This window comes from Theobroma cacao, chromosome 6 (assembly GCF_053813885.1).
Source record: "Theobroma cacao isolate CCN51 chromosome 6, ASM5381388v1, whole genome shotgun sequence".
Lineage (NCBI taxonomy): Eukaryota > Viridiplantae > Streptophyta > Magnoliopsida > Malvales > Malvaceae > Theobroma > Theobroma cacao.
In genome coordinates, this window is record NC_142644.1 from 25,548,549 (window position 1) to 25,566,173 (window position 17,625).

Below are 17,625 nucleotides of genomic sequence, written 5' to 3' on the forward strand. Positions count from 1 at the left end.
CATGATTATTTTAGTCAATTAAAATTTTTTTAATATCCATACTTATATATATGTATGTAGGTATATATATATATATATATATATATATATATATATATATATATATATGTAACTTTATGATAAAATGAAAACCAAGATAAGTGGTTATATGAGATAACAATGAGAGTTTTTTTGCTTAAAATGTTGTCGGTGTAGCTATTCATTTACTATTATGATTAATTGGTTATTACTTCTGGCTTTACAAAATGGAGGCATTAGTTAAATGAATCCACGTGTCCTTAATCATAGATAGTCCAAGAATTGAATCCTCTTGTCTGTGTTTTTTAATAATGCTTGCAAGATTTTTTTTTTTTAAACGTTAACCTGGCTAAGATACTATCCATGTAATTGTTGCTGTACTAATAATTAAAATAACTCAATTGTTTATTTTATTATTTTTTATTTATATTTTTAATTTTAATATAGACTAAAAAAAGTGCAATATTATTTTTTTTTAGATTTTACCGTACAAACAAGTGTTAGGAATATATGGACCTAAAAATATCTTTTTGAGTAAATTACTAATTTTGATCTCTCAATTCATTTGGTCGGTGGCATTGTCCATGTAATTAAATATAGTTGATGTGAAGTGTAGGGATGGAACTAGCTAATTTTTGTTGAGAAAGTCAAACATTGAAATATAAGGGTTATAAATTTAAAAAATTAATATATTAAATTTAATTAACAATCAAAAAATAGATAATAAAAATATAAAACTATATTATGTAGAATATAAATAGTTAAATTGTGTAGAATATATAAGATTAATAATTTCTTTTTATATAATTGAGATTGTTTAAAAACTATATATTTAAGATAATTTTATTTTAACTAAATATAAAATGTAAAACAGATAAAAAATATATATTTAAGTTAATTTCTTCTTTTATAATTAAGATTAAAAAAATGATTCATTGATAAAATTTTAAATAATAAGGTAACATTACAACTTATATTTGAGAACTACAAATAATTTATTAAATTTTAAAAATTAAAATCATTAAAAATAAATTTCACGATCAAAGAACATAACAACTAAAAGATAAATATCACATATAACATAACAAAAATGAAAAAAAAATATGATTTATAGTTTGCAAAAATTGAAAAAGAAAATTTACAAAAAGTTCAAACATATGAACAAATCGACTAAAAATAAAAATAATATAAATTTAAAAAAAATAAAATTGAGTGAGATATATAAAATTATTTTATTAGTTTTTATTTATGTTAATTATTAAAAAAAGTTACTTTAAAAATCATTAAGAAAATATATGAAAAATTTTAAAACTTTGGCCATCCATGCCCCCGTCACTTCATCACTTAAGGAGGCTCCGCCCCTGGTGCAACGTCATGTCAAACAACGGTTAGCTTTTGATAACTGAGTAACTCAAACATTACATTTTATTATTTTTAGGTAAACAAAACGTCATTTCAAAATTAAATGATTAGAATAAAAAATTTAAAAAATTAAATGCTCAAATTCATAATTTACATTATTTGTTTTATAAAGTAAAAGGTAAAAGATTAACTTCGTTTCACGAATAGTTTGACAGACTTTGGTTTGGCTTAAATATGCACGTATATCATTTTTAAGTTACACTTTCGTTCCGGTTTCTTTTGCTCATTTTTAACCCGATACTATATATTTTCACTCTCCTGTTTACTTTCTCTTTGTAGATATACAAATTTTTAAAATAAGTTCCATATAAGATTTTGTTATACAGTTAAATAATTTTAAAAATTAATGCTAAATAAATTAGTGAAAGTCAAAAAAGATAAAGGTTCAAAACACTTTCTGGACATGTGCACATATTTAATGCAGTCATAAGTATGCTGATTAAATATTTTCATCAAGATAATTAAACGACAATATATTAAGGGCAAATTAATTGAGAATTTATATACAAAAAGAATATTCTTTATTCAAATCCCTTTAACGTTTTTACAAAATCACGTAGAGGATATTAAATGTTATCCATCAAACGACGGCAACTCCGATGTTGTAATGTAAATTTTCTTTTATAACCATATCATGTATCTAAATTAAGTTTGTTTATGTTATTGTATTCTAAGTTGTGTTATACATAAACCAACTTTATAATGCAAAGTAGGTCATTACTCTTTAAGCATAAGCCTTCATTCAATTTTCGTTTGAAGGATCTATATTAATTTGGGTAATAAGAGAAGTCTATCTTACACAAAAAGATTTTCGAATTGATCTTATAATGTTATCATATTTGGAGAGCAATGTTAAAAAAATTAAATGAATCAAAAGGAATAACCTTACATCTTAGGTTTGAATCGGGTCATTGCATTGCTTCGGAACACCTAGGAACCCAAACACATTTAAGATATCATTCCAAACAACAGACAAGATGATCTGTTTCTTAAAGTTACTATGTTTTGTACAAGTTATAAATACTCTCACCAAAACGTTTGAGTAAAACAGAGGAAATTGTACAAGATCTCACCAAATTCTGCAAAACTCACATGTTATTAGATCCTAAAGCATTGTCTCACAAAATATCTGGGATAAGATTTGGGAAATCCTATGATAGCAATCAATTCAAGTAGATGCAAATGCTATTAGCAGTTATTAGAATTCTGACCAAAAACTTGGGGGTAAAAGTCGAGGAAATTTGATGAGGGTCCAATCAATTTCTCCAAGTTATAGTGCTAGTAGCCATTATTGGTCTCACCAAAACTTGTGGTAAGAACATGGGTATAACGTATACTTGGGTTGTTGCATGAATTATTTTTGCCTTCGTAAAAGGGAAAGGCCACTTGAGTAAGTTCACACTAAAGTGGTATTGTAGCAGAGCAAGTGATAGTCTATTGGTTACAAGGAAGTCTTGGTTTGTTTGGTTGCATTATAAAGGCAAAAAAAGAAATATGGCCTTTTCCATTTGTTGAAAGTGGGCAGGAGGGTGTGTGTCAGGGAAGTGCACTCTGAGAAAAAGAACTGTTCACTCTCTGTTTCTCTGCCCAAAACACATGACCCTCTCTCTCCTTTCTTTCTTTGCTGATATCTCAACTAACGCAGCATTTCATTCATTAACCCAACATATTTCCTTGAACACATCCCTTTCCATATTGTCACAGTCATCTTTTTCTTGTGAAGCATTTCTTGACAGGGTGGGTGCAGCTACTCAGACATGGTAGGTCTAATAAAGCTCACCTGGGAAAGTTTTTGGAGGTTTTTGACTGAGAACCAGACACCAGACCTCTATGAATGAGTCAGTGATAAGCTGTGTGTTCCCAACTTCCAAATCACAGTATATCATTTTAACGATAGCTATCATTGCTCACCAAACTCATAAAAACTCCCTCTAATTATTAAATTATTTAACCATTATTCTGGCACCTCATTCATGACTCTCTCTTGTCAACCTTAATGCTGCTTCAGTGTTTTCTCCTTACAATCAAATTAAGTGACAACGGGATAGAACTTTCTTTCTTTCTCTCTCTCTTTTTTGTTTGTTTTTGCTAAATTACCAATGTGTCCTTTTTGCTATTCCTATTCCTCGATTATGAACAAATGTGTCACGTCATTGCCTCTTACAAAGAAAGAGATTGGCCATCTTAAGCATATTTGGAATTTTATGTACTCTTATGGACTCGACTGGTGGGTCAGGACCAATCTATTGGGCCAAAGAGTAATTCACCATATTGCTCATTGTAAATTTTCAATTAAATGATCGAAAATTGTATTTTTAAATCCTAACATCGTTTGACTAATAATATGTTTGTTTGCTGATTACCAAAATAATATCTGTTCTTATTTTAATTCATTAATTAATTGGTTTCCACAGTAAAAAGTCTTTATTTTTCATTGATGCTTATAAAATATAAGGTTTTGACGAGACAAGTGGGAAAACTAGCAAAAACTTTCGCAGCTACATCCCACCCTAAGGTTAGAGCAGTCAATTTGTCTTCAAATTCTTTTTACATAGAAAAAGAAAAACAAAATTATCTCCTTCTCACTATGACTAAATATATATATATATATATATATTACTAATATATTTGTATTTTATAAGATCTTGTTTTTTATTTGGCTTGATTATGAGCATCGGAATTGAGAAAATTTAAAATTACTTATCTAAACAGTAGTCAGTGAAATTAATTGTTGGTGTATTTTCAAAATCAAAAGTTATGTCACATAATGAAAAGTTATTTTAATTTAAAGATTATGTCATAAAAAGTGACATAGTGTGACTATTGGATTGTAGGCAGATTTTCATATGAATGGTTATTTTTTTTGATAAAATGACATCCAAAAGTTATGAGACAAATTGAAAAAATACTATAGCTCAAAAGTTTAAATATGAAAAGTTATTGTTTTAAATTATAATTTAAAAATTATGTTTTATAGAATGAATAGTTGTCCTTTCGTAACATGATTACTGAAACAATACTTTTTATCTAAAAGTTGTGTCTGACAAAATATAAAGATACCTTTTAGACAAAATAGTATCTTAATGAAAGGGTTGTGTCCTTGAATAAGAGATACTTACAAGCCTATATAAATGGTTTGTTATCAACCATTTGGACACATCAAATCAAAAACAAAAAAAGAACAGAAAAATCGAAAATAAGAAAAGTGTTGTGTTCTATTCACATAAACATTTAAGTTTTTATCAATTACAAAAGCGTTTAAATTCCTTGTAATCTACTTGCTACAGAAAGTAAGCTCTAAAGTCGAACAACTTTGCAAACCCTCGAATGTATCTAGTAGTCTACTTTTGTAAAGTATAAGACGAAGTTAGATGTTGGCTTCATTATATCTCTAAAGCTATTCACATTATTCCCCTTTACATATCGAGTGATGGGAACGAAGCGTTTATTGAAAGGCTTACTTTAAAGTCAATTTTGCTAGTTCCTTAAATTTCATCTAAACCCTATTTACATCAACATTAATTATTCATACATTAATTGAGGCAGATGAAGTAGTAAAGTGTCCTGATAATTTAACACGTGGGGGAATCCTTATAGTCCACACAACAGTTCCATGGTCGCGATTTGAATGACAGCAAGGCGCTGTTTAAGAACCATTTAGGCAGCAAGGCGCTGTTTAAGAACCATTTAGGCATTTAGCTGTCACGATGTCTTCTTATGAGTCCCCCTTGGGCTCTTTTGCACGTGACTTTGGACCACGTTTTGCTAAATTCCCTCTCTATACCTGATTTTTCAAAGTAATATGTCCATTTTAATTTTTGGGAATTTATTCCTACTTCGTTCTTAGGAATTGAATGCCGAAGATGCATGCAATTAATGTAAATAAACACTCATCTTAATTGCTATCAACTTGCTATAGAGATATATTTTAACTTACTAGTTTTACATTTTTTTTAATAGCAACTTACTAGTATTACATTTATTAATTGAATAGGTTAATCTTTGTCATCAATGTAGTATTTATTACAAAATGAGAAGGCTTGAAAGCATTCACAGAATATGATACCCCACAACTCACATCGATGTGAATATGATTATTATGAACTGTATAATAATTTAAATTTATTATTATTAAAAATTTGAATTTGAATTTTTAAGAACCACGTGATTTAAATTCGAAAAGTTGCTAAGTCAATTCTTGAACTTTGATTGTTATGAATGATGTTACAGCTTATGCCAGTTCAACGTGAGAGGAACTGGACTTAAATTGTTACACAATGCAAAGACTTGTGGTCCTCTTCGTCATTCGTTTTGTCTCCTTCGTCAACATGGGCATATCGTTACCAAATTGCACCATACTAGTCCGTTTGTGAGCATAAGTTTCTATATATCTTTATCCAAAGCCCCTAAAAGAAAAGAATACTACCGTAAGGAAAGAAAAAAAAAAAAAACAGTTCCCCACTAAAATGCTTCACAATCTCTTCCTCCTCTCCCTTCTCTGCACTTCAGCTACTGCCCTGGTGCAGGACTTTGCGTTGCAAACTTGAAGGGAGCAGAAACCCCTTCTGGCTATGCTTGTAAAAAGGCTGCCAAAGTCACAGCTGACGACTACATGTTTACGGGCCTAGGCCTGGAAGGAAACACCACAAACATTATCAAAGCTGCGGTGAGCCCTGCATTTGTGGCACAATTTCCAGGGTTAAATGGGCTAGGAATGTCTGCAGCACGGTTGGACCTGGCTGTAGGCGGTGCAATCCCAATGCACACTCACCCTGCTGCAACCGAGCTTCTTTGTGTGGTGCACGGTCACATTACTGCTGGGTTCATTTCTCCAGCTAATAGTGTTTACTTGAAGACACTGAAAAGGGGAGATATTATGGTTTTTCCTCCAGGGTTGTTGCATTTTCAAATAAGTTCTGGTAAGAGACCAGGGCTCGCTATTGTTAGTTTCAACAGCCCAAACCCTGGTCTCCAGATCCTCGATTTTGCTCTGTTTGCCAATGATTTACCTTCTGGCTTGGTGGAGACAACCACATTCCTTGATGACGCTCAAGTGAAGAAGCTTAAGGGTGTTCTTGGTGGTACTGGCTAGGCATTGCAAGGAAATATTAATTTTGTCTTCAACATTTCTGAATTTAATTTGTAAAGATGTCATTTTATGGAATTCTATGTTTGCGTTTTCAATTCATGTACTTGTTTCGTTTAAATTATTAAATAAATTATCATATTTTTGATAAGAAGATAATCAAATATTTCGATGCATACAAACACCAAAGAGGGAAAGAAAATAAAAGATCATGTCAATCGTTTGCTTGAGGCTGCTTCCTTGGGGTCTCAAGCTCATTCAATATTCTATTACTACATGAAATTGATTGAACAATGACAGATTCACAAGTGCAATGGCTATAGAAGATAAATGCATCCTTGAGGAATATAGTATGCAATTCATCTCTGTAATGAAGCTCTAAGACTCTCATGTGTTTATATTTTTTTATTAGAAAAGTAAATATATTTATAATTAATTAAATATTTGGACGTATATCTTATTTTTGAAAAAGTAAAAAAAGGGACTGCTAGGAACATCGGCTATTCAAAAAAATTATAATCTTATCTATTTACCTATGGTTGAGACCTCTTTGCATGTCAACGTAACACTTAGCTAGCTAGCTTTTTATTCTTTTTGGTCACTAGTTGAATGTTTCATTCTTATTATAGCTGGTCCCAAAAGCTATAAATATAAATATCTGTTTCTATTTTTTTAGTACAAAATTAAAATACCTACTTTTTATTTTTTTAACTTATATATATCCACTTTGCATGTCGATTGTCAACAAACACACACGTATATACATTGTCAGTGTAATTTTTGTTCCTTTAGAAATTTCATCCGCCCCTCGTAGCATTATTTTTCCTGAAAAATAACAATCCATCCCTATAGGAGTGGGAGAAAAACAATACAATATTAGAAAAACCATAAAATAGAGCCTAAAGGGAGAAAAGTTTGCTTGCAACTTTGAATTGGGTATCTTTTCATTCCCACGTATACGTGTCCATGGGTTAATTCTAGGGAAAATCTAAAAGGAGTGCCTTCCAAAGATATATAATCTAAAGGGCCGTAACTAGATACAAAGATCAACTCAAAGTACAAGACAAAGAATTTAGTTGCTGTCAACTTCTGAAATTACTTTAGAGCACATATTAATAATCAACAAATTAATACTAATAAATTGACTCCCTTAAAGATTTGATTGGCCGGCAAAATAGTCTCTCCATTGCACCAAAAATAGGAATCATTCATAATTTCTGTGCTATTTACTTTTAAGTGAGAAAAGGAGACCCAGAACATTGAAAGTTTGAAACTTTTCTAATTTTTAATGCTTCTTACGTTAGTAAACGTATAAGGTCTTTGCATCGATCCATTGCTTATCGGCCAATCCATGCTATTATTCTTATGCAGGCCTTGAGTACATTAGCTTTTAAAATTGACAAGTTATCCCCATACTTTGGTATAACATATTACAGTTTCTTTATATATATATATAGCTATTTGGTGTAACATATTCATGGTTATGACATCTTGGCATATCTGGCCAAAATGTCTCTAACCAATTCAGTAAGCAATGCATTCCCCTCTTATGAATCCATCCCCTCGCTCAATACCATAATTTTGTAGCTATCCTTTATTGCGTTACCTTTTTTTTTATTTTTTTTATATCAAGTTACAAATTAATGAAAATTGACAACAGCTCAAACATCGGATTTCCACCCAAATCTCGACACCAGCAATCATCTATACCAAGATCAGGTGGCTTTCTCTTTCGCTTAAGTATTTAGATATATATAGTCGCTTTATGCAGAATTAGCACTGAATCACATCGCAAACAGTCTCAGGCAGGATCTCAAAGGGTTCAAGCTGCTTTTGAGTTGAGCATCAGAGGCATCTCCCACATCTTTGGTGCATTAAGCATCGGCGTGATGATAGTTACAAGTAAGTATGACAGCATTTGCATATATCAGACAAAGACTCTGCATTCGTTGACTCTTGCTGCACGTGTAATTGAGTTCCTTGAATTTTTTTTTGGCTAAATGAGCTTCTTGAACATTTCAACAAAACTGTTGATGGTCTTATGTTTTTTGCATCTATCATGGTATCTCAGTGAGCCTGTATAATCCCCTCTAGTTAAGCGAAATGTCTCACTTGGAAATCAATTATTTTTGGTCAATTCTATTTGTTAATTACCATAATTAATTGAGATAAATATTTTTTTGTCCTAGTGTCCATTGATGAATTTTCTGTTTTGTAGAAGTCTTTCGTGATTTTGAAACCTTGCTTGAATTTGTCCTATTGTCCATTGGTGAATATCATGTATAGGAGTGTTGTCTGACTTAATTAGGAGATATGTACAGGGTTTCATTTTGCTAGTTTTCAACTTAATCAACCTCTCTTGAATCATTTTCAAGTGGTTGATATGCCGCAGGACTATTTTTTGAATGTTTGACATACTGCGGTGTTGAGCTTGTACAGAGACTATCATTTCTTGTTCTGTCAGTGAATATAATCACATTCATTTTGCCTCTAAAAAAAATAAAAAAGTGACTATATGAGATAACAATGAGAGTTGTTTTGCTTAAAATGTTTTCGGTATAGGCATTTGTTTCCTATTATGAGTAACTGGCTACTTATGGTTAATCACTCGAGTGAAGAGAATATTACTGCTAGCTTTGGTTTCTTTTATGTAGAGAAAAAGCTCTACAAAGCGGAGGCATAATTGTAATGAATTCACGTGTCCTTAATCATAAATATAGTCCAAGAATTGAATCCAATCTTGTCTATATTTTTAATAAGCTTGGAAGAATTAAAAGAAGTTAACCAGGCTAAGACACACTATCCTTGTAATTATTGCTATACTAATTAATTAAAACCACTCAATTGTTTATTTTTCTGTATTTTTAATTTTAAATGTCGATTAAAAAATATGTAACATTTCATTTTTAAATTTTAAAGCATAAACAAATAGAACGTATAATTTTTTAATATATGAATGCAAAAGTATCTTTTTAAATAAATTACTTATTTGATGGCTTGATATTGAAAAATCATGTTTTAATCATTAAATATCTGTTTCTATTTATTTTAGTACAAAATACCTATTTTTTTATTTTTAACTTATATCTGCATGTCAATTGTCTACAAACGAATACACATATATACTTTGTCAATGTCATTTTTTTTTTCTTTCAGAAAATTCATCCGCCCCTCCTAACTTTTTTTTCCTTGAAAAAATAACAACCCATCTAGGCTTATTTTGCCACGGCCAAATTGCATATGGCCTCAATTTTGACTGGAAAAACGATTAGAATATTAGATAAACCATAAACAAGAGCCTAAAGGGAGAAAAGTTTGCTTGCAACCTTCAATTGGGAATCCTTTCCATTGCCACATATACGTGTCCATGGGTTAATTATTGGAATGAAATCTAAAAGGAATGCCTTCCAAAGATACATGGTATAAAGAGCCATAACTAAATACGAAGATCAACTCAAAGTACAAGACAAGAATTTAGTTGCTGTCAACTTCAGAAATTACTTTAGATCACATTTTAATAATCAACAAATACTAATAGATTGACTCCCTAGAAGATTTGATTGGCCTGCAAAATAATCTGTCTGTTACATTTCCTCTCTGCTTCGCCAAAATTAGGAATCAACCATAATTTATTTGCTACTTACTTTTAAGTGAGAAAATGAGAGCCAGAACTTTGAAAGTCTGAAACTTTTCTAATTTTTCATGCCCTTGACGTTAGGAAACGTATAAGCTCTTTGCATCTATCCATTTTGCTCATCGGCCAATCCAAGCTATTATTCTTATGCAGTCCTTGAGTACATTAGCTTTTAAAATTGACAAGTTATCCCCATACTTTGGTATAACATATTAAAGTTTCATTATATATATATATATATATATATAGCTATTTGGTGTAACATATTCATGGTTATGACATCTTGGCATATCTGCCCAAAAAGTCCCTAACCAATTCAGTAAGCAATGCATTCCCTCTTATGAATCCATCCCCTCCCTCAATACCATAATTTTGTAGCTATCTTTTATTGCCTTACCCTTCTTTTTTAATATTTATATCAAGGTACAAATTAATGAAAGTCGACAACAGCTCAAACATCGGATTTCCACCCAAATCTCGCCACCAGCAATCATTTATACCAAGATCAGGTGGCTTCCTCTTTCGCTTAAGTATTTAGTTATATATAGTCGCATTTATGCAGAATTATCACTGAATCACATCGCAAACAGTCTCAGGCGGGATCTCAAAGGGTTCAAGCTGCTTTTGAGTTGAAAATCAGAGGCATCTCCCACATCTTTGGTGCATTAAGCATCGGCGCGATGATAGTTACAAGTAAGTATGACAGCATTTGCATATATCAGACAAAGACTCTGCATTCGTTGACTCTTGCTGCACGTGTAATTGAGTTCCTTGAATTTTTTTTTTTTGGTTAAATAAGCTTCTTGAACATTTCAACAATACTGTTTGTGGTCTTATGTTTTTTGCATCTGTCATGATATCTCAGTAAGCCTGTATAATCCTCTCTGGTTAAGCGAAATGTCTCACTTGGAAATCAATTATTTCTAGTCAATTCTATTTGTTAATTACCATAATCAATTGAAATGTAAATTCATTGTATATATAATTCACAGGGGGAACAAAAACAAGTCGATTCTGATCGTTGTGCTCTATATTTGAGCATAACAACTCATAATCATCTCAAAAAGACCTGTACAATTGACAAAAGTTTCCAAAGTTCCCTGTAGATGGCCAAAAACACCATAACAGACCTTCCCAAGACTAACCCTACCACTTTACAAAAAAGACATAGTGTCCCTGCCCAAAACATGAGTGCTTGAGCACATTAAAAAGATATCCATTTAACTTTAACATTTGTTTTAATTTGCAGTTGCAAGCGCTCTGCTCTTTGTAGAGATCAAGGATGCAGCATTTCTGAAAACCTTGTCAGAGGTTATGCTATCCCTTTGGCTCAAATGGGAACTCCGAGCAATGGTTGTACTCAGCCTAACTGTTCAACTCATACTGATAAGATATGGGAATCGACGAAAATTCAGCGGCAAAAATTTAAAACTCGTCTCATTCCTTGTTTGGACGATGTACCTATTTGCAGATTGGTTAGCAACGGTTGCCCTGAGTACCCTCCTCAGGAGCAGACGGGAACAAATAACCAGCCCACTAGTTATATTTTGGACCCCATTCCTACTCTTGCATCTTGGTGGCCCTGACACCATCACTGCTTACTCCTTGTCAGACAATGAGCTGTGGCCTAGACATTTCTTCGGGCTATGCTTCCAGGTTGGAGTTGCTCTCTATGTCTATGTCAAGTTTTGGACCCTAACCGTAACCGTGCTCACGTTTATGGCCATTCCAATATTCATTGTTGGAATTATCAAGTATGGGGAGAGGGTTAGGGCTTTGTTCTTAGCCAGTAACATGCGGTTTAGGAAGTCTGTGTTTTCTGCTTCCGCTGCCAAAAGTTTCGAGCTTGAAATTGACCTTCTACAGAGCCCTTCGAAAAGGGACATGAAGCTTGAGGAATATTTAAATCACAGACAGATTAAGGACAAATACAGGTATCTTTATCGAGCTTTTTTGTTATTTCAGGTGTTCAGGCCCTTGTTTTCTGACCTTAAGCTCAGAATTTACCGTGATTTAAGTTACATTTTTAAGATGGAGAACAAAGTGTCTGCAGAAGAGGCCTTCAAAATGGTAGAGATTGAACTTGGTTTCTTGTATGATTTGCTCTACACAAAGATTCCTATAGTTATATCTCGAAGTGGTGTGATTCTCCGCTGCGTTTGTTTGTCATTGACCGTTTCCACACTAATTTCCTTCTTGATCATCGTTGGTAAGCATGGCTACTCCAAAGTTGACATTGGCATATCCTACTTGTTAATGGTTGGAGCTATCTTTATTGAAATCTATTCAGCCATTCTTCATCTTAGCTCAGACCGCGGCATTCTCTGGTTTACAAGTCAAAATAACAGGTTTCTTAAGGCCACTGGTTCTAAGTTAGTCTTTTTTACTAAAGCGAAGAAAGGTATACAAAAAATGGCACAGCACAGCCTGCTAGGTTACTGCCTCCAGCCTAGGAAAATCAAGCTTGCTGCAGTTTTCAACATATTTGATCCGGAGGACAATTTGGAAAAGTACTTTCATACTAGCTGGAAGGATGTGAATCCTGATTTGAAAATAATCATTTACTCTCATCTCAAAGAAAAACGAGACCAGTATGAGGGTTTTGGTTACTACAATCTGTCAGATTTGTTGGATAACAGAGGTTACGATGTGCTTAAAAAAAAAGGAATTACGAATGACTTTGGTTGGATTGTAACTGATGTAGAATTTACCCACAGTCTCCTCTTATGGCATATTGCTACAGATCTTGTTTTCTATGATGATCATCAAAGACATCGAGTGGGTAGCCTCGGTCCATATTGCCAACTCAGTAAGCTCTTATCCGATTACATGATGTATCTCCTCTTTCTGTGTCCAGCAATGCTTCCTGAGGGTATTGGTAATTTAAGGCACCATGATACCTGCATTGAAGCAAAAAGATTTTTCCATAAAGATGTAAAAATCAAGGACGCTATTAGGGGATCGTATGGTATCGACATCGAATCTCGATCCTTCTTCATCGAGATGGGAAGCCGGAGGAAGTCAGCATTCTTTGAAGGATGCCAAATTGCATCTCAATTGCAAGAATGGGTATCGAGTTTTCAATGGGATCACCAAGAGAAATGGGAGCTTATTGGTGAAGTGTGGCTGGACATGTTGACTTATGCTGCCAGTCAATGCTCGTGGAAAGAGCACGCAAGGCAACTTCAGCAAGGTGAGGAATTGCTAACCCACGTCGCCCTTCTCATGGCACATCTTGGTTTGACTAGGAAAATCAATTTGGTGGACTTACCTGAAAGACTTCAGAAAGTCGATTTCCAGCCTAGCTGGTATTGGGATAGGCTTGACCGATTGGCTTATTACTTGGCTTAGATACTTAGATGCATGTATAAGCATCTATTTCCATCCTCATGAAATCCGGCTTGTTTTCGAGTCCTCCTTTTTTACAGCATTTTCATTTCGTTTTCTTTATTTGTCCTTTTTCAGTTTCAAATAAACAAACTTTGGATGTACACCTAAATAAGTTAGCATTTTCTTTTTGGTTATTTTGCATGAACTTAGTACCATAGATCCAATTTGAAAAATATGAACCAAAATAATGAAAACGTTAAGATGGTTCTTCTTTGATTAGTATTAACTTGAATAGACCTTTCAAGCTAAGTGTTGTGTGATAAAATGAAAATTTAATATTAAAAAAAATTAAAAATGTTCGACCATTTTAATTTTTGTTCTATAATTGGATATCGATATTGTATACTAAAATTTTATCAAAAACTCTTAAATGTTAAATACACAAAATAAAATTTAATTGAATTTTTGTAAAATGATATATGATTCTTATAAAAAAATGAATAGCTAATAAAGATGATAAAAATTTATTAGTGAAAATCTGCATACAAATAATTAATTTTATTTAATTTATATTTTCTCAAAAGTCAGAAATATAAAATGGTTTTGACTAAATATATGTATTTCAGAGATCCAATTACCTAACATTTTAACACTTGAATAGAATTATATATATATATAGCTCTTTTTCCCAAATAATAAATAATAAATAAAATAAATAACTGGAAGCATGCTTCGCCTCCATAGTCAACAATCTACACAGAGCATTGAATGCTCCTTGGGCAGTCGGATTTGGGGTCACCTTTGACTTGGACGCTTCTGATTGTCCAAAAATTTGAACAATCGGGTTCCATTAGAACCCTAAACTAAAAATTTTGGTTCAAGGGGAGGGATGAAAAATAAAACTTAAGGGGGCTAGATTTGAGAGAACACCCTAAAGAGGAACCGAATCTGTAAAAACGAAGAAAGAAAAAAAAAACAAAGCAGCCAGAAAAATCAAGCAACTAAAAACCTTAGAACAGGACCCAAAAATCCTAGTTTTCACTCTAGCAGCCGGTGAACTAGCCAACAAATCACAAAAAGAAAACCCTATTCTCTACCAGCATAATATGCTAACCACAATAGAAAGAGACAAAAGCAAAAAAAAAAAAAAAATCGAAATCGATGGAGGGGAGGTTTTCTGGGTTTCGAATGGGTTAGAGATTTGTTGGTTGTTTGATTAGAGAGAAAGGAGAGCAAAGCCGCCATTAGGGAGAGAAGAGATTGAAGGCTTAGGGTTAGGTTTTGAGTTTGAAAGAGAAAGGAGTTTAGAGAGAAGGCAGAGAGAGTGGCGATAGAGAGAGAAACAGAGGAGGGAAAATGAGAGAAAAATGAGAAAAATAAGCTTTTAGACATAGGGATAGGTGCCAAACGATGTCGTTTAGGTGAGTGAAGGGAGAATAGGCTTTGGCCTAAACGACGTGTTTTGAGAGGGGAGAAGTTTGAGTAAGGGTCGTGGCCTGCTGCAGCAGATTCGGCTTTCCCTCGACAGGCCAGTTAACTTGGGGCATTCCTAGCCCAATAAGGTAAAGCCCTTCCTTTTTATTTGTGGATCTGTTTGGTTTGGGCATATTGAAGTATACCCATTGTAATTGGTTGAAAATATACTGTTTACGTGGAATTAATTTAGATAGCTTCAAATGATTCTAGAAAATATTACAAAAAATTTTATATAACACCTCAAAGACAAGCAGTTAAAATAAATGGAAAAATAAATAATAATAATAATAAGAAAAATAATAGAAATATTAAAATATATCAAGTAGATATAGAAAATATAAAAAAAATAATATATTCAGTCATAAGGAGAATAGGTTAGGAAAGAAGTAAAAATAATAATAAAATATATGGTCATGGAAAATAGGTTAAGTAAGTTAGTAAAAATAGGATAAAAAATAATTAAAAATAGAAAAAGTATTTACTTATAAGAAATAGATTGGGTAAAAAATATATAAATAAATAATGATGGCAACAATAGAATGGAATATTTGGGTTAAAAATGGATGAGGATAAAAAGCGAACATTTTATATAAAAATAGATAAACACTTGAATTCAAAAAATGAAAAGATAGAGAAATATTAATAAAGTATGTATAGTTAGGAAAGTATCTAAGTTTGGTGTTTTTTTTTTAAATGTTATAATATTAATGATAACGAAAATTATATTATTATACCGACGATGGGATGTCTATTTGAAACGCGAGAAGTTGTAATTTCGAATGAATTTTCTTAGGTTAGAGATTTTTATTAAGACCCTATCAATATGATGGGAGGTTTTTAATTTTGAATCATGATATTTGCAATTCTATATAAATGAAAAACTTATTAACTTAATTACTAATCAAAAAAAATATAAAAAAATAATATAATAATGAAAATAATAAATACAAGAAGAAATAAATGAAATGTGTTGTTTTAAATATATAGGGCTATGAAAAATGATGATATTCGTAATGATAAATAAATAGTAAAAATAAAATTTTCAAAAAAATGTAAATTCACAACAGTCCATACAACTAAAATATAAAAAGGCAAATATAAAATAGATTTATGAGAAAAGATAAAAAATAGTTAGTTAAAAAGAAAATAGGTTAGGTTAATAAAACATAGGGAAGAAATTGATTTATAAAATATATACATAAATAATAATTATGAAATGAGATTTTTGGTTTAAAAAGAAATAGTATTTAGGTAAAAAGGAAAATTCATACAGCAAAAATAGATAAATACTTAAATGTAAAAAAAATTCACAATAAAATGAAATTAAAATATAGTTAAATAAAAATAATAAATATAACATATATAGGCATACAAAGAAGAACAATAAAAAAAAATTTCAAAGAAATAACAAAAGAGTTGTAGGAAAATGAAGAAACAAATATTGAAATTTATGGGCATACCACACATCATTATTGCATTGTTGAATGTCATGGCATATAGATGTATTGTGTACACGAATCAAAGCCCTGATAATGAGACTTTTCGATAAAGCTTGCGAAAGTGAGTTTCTTCAAAAAATTCTCTAGGTGAAAAGATAGCTTCAAGTCCTACCAGTATGATAGGAGGACTCGGAGAAGGTTTTTAATAAAAGGCTTTTGCTCGTGTTAGGGATGGCATTCACGAAAATATTATTGTTACCAACAAACGACTATCCTAATTATGAGATTTACCTAGTAAATTTGCAAATGTGAGTTTCTCGAGTATTTCTCTAGGTGAGAGAGTATTCCCGGATCCCACTAGGATAATGGACGGATTCGGGAAGTATCCTCAATAAAAAGTTTTTGTTTGGTATTATTCGATCTTTTATGCGATGCATTTCATAATTGCATTAAGTGCATGTCACACCTGTAAAATCAAATAAAATATTTTAATTTGTTAACAGAATAAAAGATAAAATAAATAAACAATAATTAAGGAAACATAAGAATAAAATCAATGGTTTAAGATAATATATGATTAAATGGTACCGTTCGTGAAACAGGTGTCACAAGGGTGCTAATTCTTCCCCATGCATAATCGTACTCCCGAAACCAACTCTAAAAATTCGTAGATCAATTTATTATTCTTTAGATAAACCTAAAATTAATTTAGAACTCCATCGAATAGAATAAATTTAATGGGTGACCAATCGCACGTAAATAAAAAAACAAAAAGATTGGTGGTGACTCTTGAATTTTTTCTAGCAATCAGGTTCTTAGACCTGCACATTACGACAATTAAATGGTTCTCAAAATAAATAAGTAAATAAAAAGGGTAAAACATGTGAAAAGCATTAACACAAATAGAATTTGGGCTAAACAAGTCTTCGAGATAAAAAAAATTGGAAAGCGAACACGTTAGTAGCCTCATCCCATCCCCTTCTATATTCATGCATCAAAATCTTTTAGCCTCCTTCTTCATCACATATTGTCCCCTTGAAAAGTCCATAACGCTATGGGCTATTTATTAATGTTTTTTTTAAAAGCATCAAATTCATTCATAAAAAGGGGAAAAACCCCCTCCACCATTGCAAAGAACAAAATGATAGATAGTTTTGGATCATATATCAGTCCTATTTACTTGATATACTTTTCCAAAACCTCCTCCAAGAAACAAAGCG

General features: G+C 31.9%; 2 protein-coding genes across 2 annotated transcripts; both read left to right on the plus strand.

The window, feature by feature from the left end:
* Window positions 1–5,936: 5,936 nt before the first annotated feature.
* Window positions 5,937–6,612, plus strand: GER1 (germin-like protein 1). The gene has a single exon (XM_018122647.2). It carries the CDS (start codon window positions 6,053–6,055, stop codon window positions 6,530–6,532), a length of 480 nt encoding a protein of 159 aa, XP_017978136.2. The 5' UTR covers window positions 5,937–6,052; the 3' UTR covers window positions 6,533–6,612.
* Window positions 6,613–8,024: 1,412 nt separating this feature from the next.
* LOC18596220 (uncharacterized) lies at window positions 8,025–13,754 on the plus strand. The gene is made up of 5 exons (XM_018122677.2): window positions 8,025–8,245; window positions 8,326–8,428; window positions 10,584–10,669; window positions 10,751–10,853; window positions 11,410–13,754. Exons 4-5 carry the CDS (start codon window positions 10,841–10,843, stop codon window positions 13,509–13,511), a joined length of 2,115 nt encoding a protein of 704 aa, XP_017978166.2. The 5' UTR covers window positions 8,025–8,245; window positions 8,326–8,428; window positions 10,584–10,669; window positions 10,751–10,840; the 3' UTR covers window positions 13,512–13,754.
* The last annotated feature ends 3,871 nt before the right edge of the window (window positions 13,755–17,625 follow it).

Coding starts and splice junctions, on each gene's coding strand:
- GER1 (XM_018122647.2), top strand. CDS start 6,053: ATGTTTACGGGCCTAGGCCTGGAAGGAAACACCACAAACATTATCAAA.